The following is a 12207-nucleotide window of genomic DNA, read 5'->3' as shown; positions in this document are numbered from 1 at the left end:
GGTCTGAGGAGGTAAGTGAGTGGCTTCCCAGGGCTTACCATCTTGGAGGGACAGTGCTATGACCAGGACCAGACTGCAGTGGCCCTTCAGGCCACACTGGCTGCCTTGGCACCCAAGGCTACAGTGTCTCTTTCTAACAGAGACCAAACCACCCTCTGTAGGACCCTAGCCTAAGACTGACAACAACAAAGAAACTTGCTACAAAATGTGCAATGGTGGCTAGGCCTTGGCGTTATGGTTTTTCTCCTTTCTGCCCAATTCCTCAAGAATGGCAGTGGTAGTATCAGCTCCTTTCTGCTGTACGGCTTCTCAAGGCCTGGGAAGAAGGTTCATTAAGGGTGGGATAACTGAATCCATTTAGAGTAACTTTGTTCCCTTTAACATCTCCTCATCTGTTTTGGGCTTCTGGTGCCTTTCTTTTGTGTTTGTTCTGCCCTTTCTAGTCCTTGACTAGCCTGAATTTTTCTCCCAAAAGAAAAACAGAAAGCCATTGTATCAAGACAACACAGTAGGAAAATCCTCCAGTGACTTCATTTTAAGTTTTCTGTCCACACCACTGTTTAGTGAGTGTTCCCCATCACAGCCTTGCTGCCTCTGGGACAAGCTACAGTCATCTCACCTGCTTTGTATAGCCACCTGCCTGCTTGGATGTCTAATAAAACATCTCAGACTCAACATGTCCAAAAGACCTGCTCCTTCTGCACGTCTTCCCTGTTTGTTAGTAAATTGTCCAACCATCCACCCATGTGCCCAGGACAAAATTCTGGGAGTCGTCCTTGTTTCCTCTCATGCCATCAACACCCACTTTCAGTGAGTCCTGTCCACTCTACTCCAAGTCTTTCTTAAGTGTCACTCGGCTCCAGCCCCTCTGGCCACCCTTCTGTTTCTCAGACATGCTGAGCTCATTCCCTTTACCCCAAAGGTTCTTCCTTCTTATCCTCTCATTAGGCAGACCTCTGCTCAGGGGTCACCCCTCAGCAAGGACTAACTTGACTACTCCATCCTGGTCAGTCCTCATCCCTGCTCCCATTTCTAGCCCATCATCTGGCTTTGTTTTCTTCAGAGCACATTTTACCTACGAGAAGTTTTCTTGTTTGCTTATTGGGTTACTTGCATATTGTGTCTTCTCTACTCCTTTCACCCACTTTGTCAACTCCATGGAGTAGGCCTTTGTTAACTATTTGGTGGTGAGCTGATGATGTAGAGGATGGGAAAGAAGAACATTAGCCATAAACCCAGCTGTGGGAGCAGCTGCTGTTACTAAATGAAGTGTATAATAACATTCTGTTTTTAACCCCAAGCTGCCTTTCACACACATACATATATACCTTATATGTACACAGTCTTTTAATTGTGTTTGGAAAAAATATTGGCTATAAAATGATAGTTTAAATTGAAGATACATTATAGCTCTGTGATTTTCTTGGAAGAGCTTTTAACTTCATAGCACTTTGAGGAGCAAGAGACGGGGAGCTGAGGTGTTACTTGTGTGCACTGATCCTTGTAGATTCTTAGTAGCTTCTTTTATAGCCATAGGGGACTGTATTAGTGTCTTATTGCTGCTCTAACAATAGTAGTGGCTTAAAGTAATCATTTCACAGTTATGGAGGACGGAAGTCCTAAAATCAGGGTGCCAGCAGGACGGTGTTCTTTCTGGAGCCTCTAGAGGAGAATCTGTTCCCTTGCCTTTTCTAGCTTCTAGAGTCCATCTACATTCCTTGACTCATGGCCTCATCCTCCATCTTCAAGGCCAGCAGTGTAGCATCTTCCAATCTCTTTCTGCGTCCAGCATCACATCACCTTTTCTGACTTGATCCTCCTGTCTCCCTCTTACAAGGACCTTTGTCATTCCGTTGGGCCCCCCAGATAATCTAGGATAATCTTCCCATTTCAAGAGCCTTAATCTAATTACTTCTGCAAAATCTTTTTTACCATGTAAAGTAGCATATTCACAGGGAATTAGGACATGTACATCTTTGTGAGGCCTTATTCAGTGTACCACAGGGACTGTGAATTTTCTTCCTTTGGGAAAAATCTATATAATCAATCAATCATTTGGAAATTGAAAAAAAAAAACACCAGGAAAACTTACCTATTTTCTAGCCAAACTGAAGTGATGGTGAATCCTGAATTGACTCTATTTTATGGTTTTTTTAAAAAATGGAATTTTTCAGTTTTTCTTTATAAGCTTAAAATCCATACTTATAGCTAGAGTTAAAAATCTAAAAACTCTGTAGTGGTTTTGTCAAAATAATTATATAGTTTATTTTTGAAGAAAAGTATTCAAAATACTTAAATTTTTATTTTAGGGCTTTGACAATGTAAACATCTATTGTTTTGGTGATGGTTATTGAGCTCCCATACATTGAAACAAAAATATCTCCCAGATATCCTTGAGTCACTAAGTAGGTAGTGCTTCTTCCAGGTGATTTTACTAGCTTTGATAAATCAGATGGCCACAGTATTATTAGGTTTTCTAGAGTATCTACTGCTTCAATCTGAGAAAGCAAAAAAGAACAAAGCCTTCCAGCTCATGCCTTGTATCTTCTAGACAGTAAAATCTGTGTAAAAGATGTGTCACACTGGATCTTACTTGTATGAAAAAGAGGTGGGCTGGTGGCTAGGACTAGTCACTGCACATGAACACACATACATGTGTTTGCACACACCTGTACCACCTTTCAGACTCTTGATGTGCTGGGCATTGGGGGAACTGGTGATGAGATTGTGTGGCCCTGCTCCAAGGAGCTTGTGGTCTTGGGGTGGGGGTAGGGGAACAGGGACAGTTCCAGGAACAGTGACTGGTGATTGGAGAGGCTCAGCAGGAATCAGGGATGGACCAGGGATGTGGGCAGTGTACTAGGAGAGGACCAAAGAATGTTATGGAAAACTTCAAGGGCCAAGCATTGGAACTGATCATGATGTGCTGGCAAAAGGGAAGGACCCAGTGGGTATCAGCAGCTATGGGCATAGTTCTGAGAAGACCCATCAGAACAGCAAGCAGCCCTCCTTGAAGGATTCTTTGGGGAGAGCTGGAAGGGTCAGTAGCTTTGCTGGACAGTGTTCCCCCACAGCCACATGGCCTTAAGAGGTGGTGATTAGTGGACTCAGCTTTAGGTAAGGTTGTGCTGGTCAAGCAGCATTGAGGAGAGCCCTATCTTTGTCCCTGCCATTCCAGACCCCTGGAGCAGAAGTTTGAGTTTCTAGCAGCTGCAGGGCACTATAGCAGAACAGCCCATCATGGGGGATTCCATGCTGAGAATCCCATTGGAATTCACGGGAAGCTCGTGGTGGGCATGTCTGGGGCCACCAAGCACAGTCTGAGCTAGCCCTGGAGGGATGATTGTCGTATTGCTCTTCACTGCTGTCCAGGTGGCCGCCCTTCATCTGTGGCCTTCTATAGACCAAGGGAGCAGCCACTGCTGCCAGGAGCCATAAGGCCTCCTGCATTGATGCCGGAGGAGAGGTTTTGCCTGTGATAGCCTCATCAGCCTGCCTCTCAGTGCACAAGTGGGCATCACTGTGCCCCAGAAGACCCATTTCCCTGAGGTCAAATGATTTGTGTACCCACCAGCAATAGAAAGGCCCCTACCACTCCTGGGCTTGGGGAGCTTAGAAGTTGGGTTGATGCCCGGAGCAGCACCCTGTCCCTTGATCCAGGCACTCCCAATGTCTCTGGGGAATTGGGAAGGTAAGAATAGAGCCTGGCTCCAGGTCCAGGCCTTGGCCCTTCTAAAGCCAGTCCTGAACAGTTCTCACGCTAGTTTCCTTGTGATGCGGTGAAAAGATGCAGGGAGGGGAGCAGCAGGGCTCTGAGCCCTGTACCCATTAGCAAGAGCCATTCAGCTTTGGCCTGTTCCCCACTATGGTCTCTGGGAAATCTTTGCTTATCCAGAGCGTTCCTGGCTGAAAAGACCTGAAACCTCAGGGTACACAAGGCTTGGGATAGGTGCTGTGACCACGAGGGGCAACTTGCCCTTGAGGTCATAGGTCCAAACACAGGGCATAGTTTTGGCTCCAGAGTCTGGGCAGCTCCACCTCTCTAGTCATGCCGTCTGTCTTCCTTGCCAACCCCTGGTCCTGTCATCTATCTGTTCTCATCCCCACACCTTTGTTTCCAGCCTGCCCACACCCCCGCCCTCGCTCTGCCCACACATACACACATATACCGTGAGTGTTTGAGCCCTGCCTTCCTTTCTGAGCTACTCAGATCCTCATGCACCCTGCCTCAACTGACCTTTTTCTCCCAGAGAAGAGCTGCTTTTACCATGCCGCTTGGGAGTGGAGGGGTGTATTTAAGTGTGTTCTCATGAGCCTACTGCTTAGACCCCAAGGAGGCAGCAGAAGCTGAGAAAACTAACTGGGGGGGCTGCCTTGGGGACCTGCCTGCCAGCCTATTGGCTTGCTTGCCATGGGCTTTTGGGCTCCACTGTGTTCCTTAGCAAGCAGGGAGGCAGGCCCCTCTGCAGCTCACACCCTCCTCTCCCACATGCATTAATGCCTTTACCTGTATTTCTCCCTCTTGGAATGCCCTTCTTTACACTTTTCCCTGTATAAAACCTGTACCCTTCAGAGATATCACTTCTGCTCTCACCATTTCTATTCAGCATTGTATTGGAGGTCCTGGTTAATGCAGTAAGGCAGGAAAAAGAAATAAAAGGCATGCAGAGTGGAAAGGAAGAAATACAACTGTCTTTATCCTCAGATGGTATATTAAAAAATCCTGAAGAATCTTCACAAAAGCTACCAGAACTAATTGGTGAGTTTAACACGGTTGCAGGATACCAGGTGAATATATAAAAATCAAATGTATGTGGTTGTGTGTTTAATAGCTTTATTGAGATCAAATTTACACACTATAAAATCCATCCATTTAAAGTGTACAATTCAATGGTTTTTAGCATAACAGAGTTGTGCAACCATCATCATAATCTAATTTTAGAATATTTTTATCACTCCCAAAAGAAACCTTGAGTTCATTCCCCTACCCACCAAATTAATTTTTATATAATTGCAAGAAGCAATTGGAAATTTAAGTTTAAAAATAACGTTTATAAAAAATAAAAAATGGCATACTTAGAGGTAAATTTGTCAAAACATTGTTGAGAGCAAGTAAAGAAGACCTAAATAAATGGAGAGATGTGCCATTTTCATGGATTGGAATAATCAGTGTTATTAAGCTATCTGTTCTCTCCAAATTAATCTATAGATTTAACATAATCCCAATTAAAATCCCAGCAGGCCTTTGAAAGAAACTATTAAGAAAATGAAAAGACAAGCCACAGACTAGGAGAAAATACATGGAAAACACATAAAATAATTTGTATCCAAAATATATGTAAAACCCTTACAGCTCAATAAGATTTACAAGCCAGGGCCTGGCCCCGTGGCTGAGTGGTTAAGTTCATGCACTTTGCTTCGGCAGCCCAGGGTTCCCTGGTTTGGATTCTGGGTGCAGACTTACACACCACTCATCAAGCCATGCTGTGGCAGCATCCCACACGGAAGAACTAGAATGACTTACAATTAGGATAACAACTATGTACTGGGGCTTTGGAGAGAGAAAAAAAAAGAGGAAGATTGCCAACGGATGTTATTTCAGGGCCAATCTTCCTCACTAAAAAAACAAGAAAAGATTTACAACCCAATACAAAATGGATTAAAGATTTAAATAAACAATTCAATACTTTTTCTAATAAACCAATGGTAAATAAGTATATGAAAAGATGCTCAACATCCTCGGTCATTGGGGAAATTCAAACTAAAGACACAGTGATATTAAAACCACTACATGCCTACTAAAATGGCTAAAAGAAGAAGAAAAAAACAAAAACAACTGTTACCAAGTGCCACTGAGAATATGGAACTCGTACATTGCTGGTGGGAATTCAACACAATACGACCACTTTGGAAAACAGTTCGACAGTTTGTTATCAAGTTAAACATATACTTATCTTCTGACCTAGCAATACCACTTCTAAGTATTTGTAGAATAGAAATGGAAACATATGTCCATGCAAAGACCTGTACACAAAATTTATTGGTTTTATTCATAATAGTCAAAAAATTGGAAACAACTTTTTTTTTTAAAGATTTTATTTTTTCCTTTTTCTCCCCAAAGCCCCCCGGTACACAGTTGTATATTCTTCATTGTGGGTCCTTCTAGTTGTGGCGTGTGGGCCGCTGCCTCAGCGTGGTTTGATGAGCAGTGCCATGTCCGTGCCCAGGATTCAAACCAACGAAACACTGGGCCGCCTGCAGCGGAGCGTGCGAACTTAACCACTCGGCCACGGGGCCAGCCCCTGGAAACAACTTAAATGTCACCAGCTGGTGAATAGATAAACTGTGGTATATCCATATAATGGAGTACTATTCAATAAAAAGAAATGAAATGGGGCCAGCCCCGTGGCCAAGTGGTTAAGTTCGCACGCTCGGCTTTGGTGGCCCAGGGTTTCACCAGTTCGGATCCTGGGTCTGGACATGGCACCACTTGTCAGGCCATGCTGAGGTGGCGTCCCACATGCCACAACCAGAAGGACCACAACTAGAATATACAGCTATGTACTGAGGGGCTTTGGGGAGAAGAAGAAGAAATAAAAATAGTTTTAAAAACGATAAAAAAAGAAAAAGAAATGAAATACTGGTACACCTAACCATATGGATGTATCTCAAATGTGTTATGCTAAGTGAAAGAAGCCAGAAACAAGATGCTCCATATTCTGTGATTCCATTTATGTGACATTCTGGAAAAGGCAAAATCATAGGCACAGATCGGATCAGTGTTGCCAGGGACTGCGGGTTGGTGGAGTGAGACTGACTGCACAGAGGCATGAGGCAACCTTTTTGGAATGATGGAAATGTGTATCTTGATTGTGGTGGTGGTAACATTTGTTAACATTTTTTAAAACTTATTGAACTGTGGTTAAAAAGGGAGAATCTTATTAATGTAAATTATACTTCAATTAAAAAATCGTTTATAAAAACCCACCATGATACACCTCAGAGCTCAGTTCACATCCCCTCTCCTTCACAAGGCTTTCCCTGACCGCCTCCTTGTTATATGGCCTTCTGGTAAGCCCCTTCCAGGTCAAGCATAGTTTTGGTTCCTGTTAGGCACAGCTAAGGCTCCTTCTTTAATGGAGCTGCCTCACCTCCTCAGAGATGGTGACTTGCTGGATTCACTGCTTTTTTGGCATGGCCAGGACCTGTCCATAGCTGGCTCTGTGAGAGGCCAAGAGTGCTGACTGAGGCGGTGGCAGGCTGTGGAGAGGGGCTCAGGCCTGGCTGGGCTCGTGTGACTGTCTGGCTTCTCTCTCAAGTACCTCTACTCAGCTATTGCTGATCTCTTCCCTCACAGGTTGGGACAAACATTCCTATGGTTACCACGGTGATGATGGGCATTCCTTCTGCTCTTCAGGGACTGGCCAGCCCTATGGTCCCACTTTCACTACAGGAGATGTAATTGGCTGCTGCGTCAACCTCATCAACGGCACCTGCTTCTACACCAAGAATGGCCACAGCCTAGGTGAGTGCATAGGTGACCTTAGAGGGGCTGCCCTCTGGAGCCACGTTGGTTGATAAGAGGGCCAAAGGAAAGCCTTGAAGCCAAACAGTGTTACAGAGCCTCTGCTGAGCTCTGGGGAACTGCAGTAATTTCCAGGCATTGGAGCCCTACAAGGTGAAGGGAGGGTAGCAGGGGCACCCTCTTTGTTAATCCATCCATTCAGCAGCATTTATCAAGTCCAGGTTAGTTGTTGAGAGAGCAGCAGTGTCTTGGTCATGACCCTGGCCTGTGTGGCACTTGTTGGAACAGGGTTTGGGATTGGTGAGAAGTTTGAGGGGCCCAAGTACGTATTTGGTAGTGGTTTTCATGCCTGCAGCCTAGGCCCAGACTTTGGCTGTCCCTCTGACACTCAGAGTGCTGGTTGCTATGGAGCTGCAGTGAGGGATGCTCTAGTACAGGAGATAAACAGACATGCCGGAGTCAGATGGGGCCAGGTGTCTTATGGCCTTTTCATGGTTAATGAACAGCATCCTTGACAGAGGTACATTTAAAAAGGTCCCTTTGGTGCACCTGCGAAAGATGGGCTGGATTAAGGGCCAAGGGAAGAGGTAGGTGGCCGGAGGCAAGGCAGTAGTGATGGGTAGGCAGGCAGGAAGTAGGGGACAGGCTTGACAGAGGCTCAGAGGTGGCCCAGCAGGGATTAGTGGCAGATCAGGTGCATGAGCAAGAAGGGAAGATGGGAAAGTGGTGGGATTAGTGGTGCTGTCAACCAGGATCAGGAACCCAGGAGAAGCAGCAATCAGTGAATGATGATCGGAGCCCTGGAGAATCCCTTGGAGGAGTAATTCAGTACACGTGAAGAAATTTAGGATTAGAACTTGAGGTAGAAGGGCCGGCCCCGTGGCCGAGTGGTTAAGTTAGCACACTCCGCTTTGGCGGCCTGGGGTTTCCCTGGTTCAGGTCGCAGGCTTGGATATGGTACCGCTCATCAGGTCATACTGAGGAGGCGTCCCCACATAGCACAACTGGAGGTACTCACAACTAAAATATCCAACTATGTACTGAGGAGCTTTGGGGAGGAGAAGAAGAAGAAAAACAAAAAGATTGGCAACAGATGTTAGCTCAGGTGCCAATCTTTAAAAAAAAAAACCTTGAGCTAGAGAGGAACTTTGGCTATTCTGACGCTATACTCTACTAGGGCTCACTACTATTTGGCCCTCGAGTGAGAGGTATCCTTGGCCAAAGTGGCCCTGAGGTGGCACCTAACTGCTGAGCCTGCCTTCCTGGCTTGGTAGAGGGCTCTGATCTAGCAGAACCCTACCAGCCACACTGGCCACAGGCCTTGCCAGGAAAGGGAGTTGGGCATTTTACTAGGAACCCAACTCCTAGGAGGCCTGCTTTCCCTGGCTTGAGGGGCGGTAAAAAGTGGCTGCCAATCCCTAGTGCCCCTCTGTGGCTTCTCCGGGAGATGAGCCCAGGCAAAATCAGGAAACTTGAGTGGAAATTGGGTTTATTGGTAGCTGGGGCTGAGTGACCAGGAGCCAGCATTCCTCAACAGGACAGTCAGGTGCCATGGCCCAGAATAGGCAGCTGAGAGCATAGCACAGACACCACTGAGCTGACCCAGATGCACATCCAGAGAAATCCTCCTCTGAATTCCATGCCGTGTAGCTACAGTTCCTGGTATCCAGCTCGTGAGGAGCTTTGCAGCTAGAGGGTGGGGCCAAGGTCTCAAGATGGTTCCTTACTCCCTGCTCTGCTGTCTGACTCCAGCTATCCAGGGTCTTGGTCTTCATGCTGTTAGAGTCCCAGGGGCCACTGTTGTGGGTTCTCACTCTTTACCCAAGCCCCCTTCACCTGTTCCTCTTCAGTCAGGCCCAATCCTGCCCCTCTGCTCTGGATACCTTCCATCCTCACATCCCTCCATCTGGTCTACACTTTACTCAGAGCACAGCACATGCCATGTGACGCAAGGTTTGGGGCATACCCTGTTTCCCCCTCTGCACCTACACCTTCCTCCTTAGGACCCTAAATGTGTGATGGGGCCCATGAGCTCTTTGTCAGTCAGGTCCCCAGGTCCCATGGAGGAAGCTCACAGCCACCCCAACGTCAGCCCAAACCCTTACACTGTTTTTAAAAATTCATCTCCATAGTGCATGCTTTTTATAGACCCCATGAAAGACTTCACACATCTTATAATTAAATTTCATTTATATTGCCTCTTCCCGGCCTTCTTGCTTGATCTTCTTGCTTGTTCTATCTCAAATATTTGGTTCCTTTTCAGCATTGTATTAACCTAAAATTTGTCAAACATGTTTATATGTGTTTTTATCAAGATAGTGATTAAAAGTATTGGAAGAGAACAAGGCTGAGATTTGAGCCCTTCAGCCTACAGTTGAGCTTATCTAGGTAGACACCAGCCATTTAAGAATCACTTGGTTATGTTAGTTTGAAACACATGTTTTTCTATCTTGTCCATAAGGATATTACTGAAAAATGGATATGGTCTGTCCCCTGCATTTTCTAGATCACAAAATTTAGTGGAAAAGCAATGAACGTGGAGTGTAGACTATCTGGTGAATCTTCTGATGACCCTGTTTCCTTTTCACATGCCAGCTTATCAATAATGTGCTTCAGAATCTCACCCGGGATCAATAAGCTAATCACTGCTCTTTAACCTTAGAATCCTACCCTTCCCCTTTAGAAAAGAGGAATGATGTTTCCTGCCTCCGGTCTCCTAGTTCCTTTCCTTTGCTCCATTGTTCCTCTGTTATAGCACTCGCCCTATGTGTCATTGGTCAGTTGTCTATGCAAGTATTAGTTGCATGTCTCTCTTGCTGGAGTCGGTAGCACTTTGAGGGCTAGGCTTGCAGCTGTTTCTCTAGTGCCTATGACAGGCCTGACTCCTGGGAGGTCTCAGCAGATACTCGATGGAAGGATGAATGAGTGAGTGAATGGAGACAGGAGACTGACGTCTCATCCACAAGTGGTCCATGCACTTGCAGAATCATTTTTATATAGCTCTGTGCTCTCTCACAGGCTCTTTATACCTTCAGCCTCTCTGAGCCCTGACCTATGTGTGTTTAGCTCAGGAAGCTTCTTATCAACAGGTTTGGCTGTCCTGTTTGCATCCTGGATCTTTGCCTGGACCTTCTTCTAATTGGCCAACCCAGATATTCCTGTCACAGTGGCCTTGCAGAGGCTCCCAGAGATCTACACGGTTGGGGGGAGCAGTGTTGCCCTGTCCAGTGCAATAGAGGGTGGAGTAGCCTCTTTCCTCATCCTCCTGGAAGCACCTCAAGGCCTTGTCCTTCCTGAGTGCCATTGTAAGGTACAGCCAGGCAAGCCGGGTAGGTTATACCCTACCCAGAATTGTGGTAATTGCCTCACTCTGTGGCACAACTGCAGCTGGCTTGTACCTAGACCTCAGTTTGTGAAGCAGCTTTCACAGAGTATCTCAGTCTCATCTTTCTTTCTTGAGGTGTCAGGGTTAGTGTTACCCCATTTTTTCAGGTGGGTTCAGAGAGGTTAGGTAACTTCCCAAAGGTCCCACTATAGACAACTAATGGAACCTGGACTCACCCTTCCTCCAGGGTTCTGTGGGCCTCCTCAAGGAGCCAGGGAATGCAGCAGCAGCAGCCTGGTGAGGCAAGATGCATGAAGGCAGCTCCTGTGTAGACCTGGAGGGTAAATGTTGAGGTCTCCTCATGGCTGCACAGGGGCTTCCAGATTCCATCCTGCCAGCTCTGTGACTGCTGACTCTGTATGTGGGTCTCAGAAGAGGCCTCAGGCAGGCAGATCATGAGGTTTAGGTACTTCCCTTATGGAGGAGCAAAATAGCCCGGCAAAGAATGTAAACAGTCTCTCTGCACCTTGTTTTTTTCATCTATAAACTAGTGTCAGAGACAGTGTACAGCTTCCAAGGTTCTGAGGATTAAATGGTTCCTTGTAAGACAGTGGGCCCTGTGCTCAGCACAGATGAAGCACACAGTACACGCTGGCTGGGGCTGTCAGGATTCTGGCCCCAGGTTTACTGGGAGACCAATTGTCAGACTCTCACCTGTTCTGACTTGCTGGGTTTCAGTTTCTTTTCAGGGTAGGAGTTTGGGGAGCAGAGTGGGACCTCTGAGGAGTGGTTTGAAAACCTCTCAGGCCAAAAGCTCAGGAGCTTCTAGAAGATATAAGAATTTATCTAAAAAATGGGAAGGCTATGAGTCCTTGAAAGAGTCTCCTTTGGCCCAGAGTCGTTTCTCAATCTGCAGAACATGAATGCCCTGGTGGATATTCTGAGGAGCCTCTCTTGCTTAGGCTGCTCATATGTTTGGTGGCCCACTCTCACTTCTGACTCAAGACTGAGGTCCCTGGAAATGCAGCCCCTTCTCTTGGCAGGAGGGTTTAGAGGGCACACAGGCCAGTGTTAACCTGTCAACTTGGAATCTCTGGGGACTCTGGATGGAGATGGGCTGGAGATGGACAGCTGCCACCCTCCTTATCTCTTCTTCACTGTCAGCTTAGAAATGATGTCAGAACATTAGACAAGAATGAGTCCAGCCCCACCGCCTGTGCTAGTTTTATGACTGTTGGCAACTCATTTAACCTCTGAGGCTTACTTTTTTCATCTGTAAAATGGAGATAAGAAAGCCTGCTCCCACAGTTGGTATGAGGATCAAACAAGGTAATGGATGGAAAAGGGCCTGGCGTAT

At 46.3% G+C, this 12207-nt stretch overlaps 1 protein-coding gene across 1 annotated transcript in view; it reads left to right on the top strand.

Moving 5' to 3' along the window:
* The window catches only part of RANBP10 (RAN binding protein 10), a 69025-nt gene that overhangs the window by 43686 nt on the left and 13132 nt on the right, over positions 1–12207 (top strand). Inside the window, exon 4 of the mRNA XM_070613717.1 lies at positions 7358–7525. Within this exon, the coding sequence (XP_070469818.1) occupies positions 7358–7525 (168 nt within the window). The remainder of the gene's footprint in view (positions 1–7357; positions 7526–12207) is intronic.

This window comes from Equus przewalskii, chromosome 3, assembly GCF_037783145.1.
Source record: "Equus przewalskii isolate Varuska chromosome 3, EquPr2, whole genome shotgun sequence".
Lineage (NCBI taxonomy): Eukaryota > Metazoa > Chordata > Mammalia > Perissodactyla > Equidae > Equus > Equus przewalskii.
This window is presented reverse-complemented; position numbering and strand designations above follow the sequence as displayed.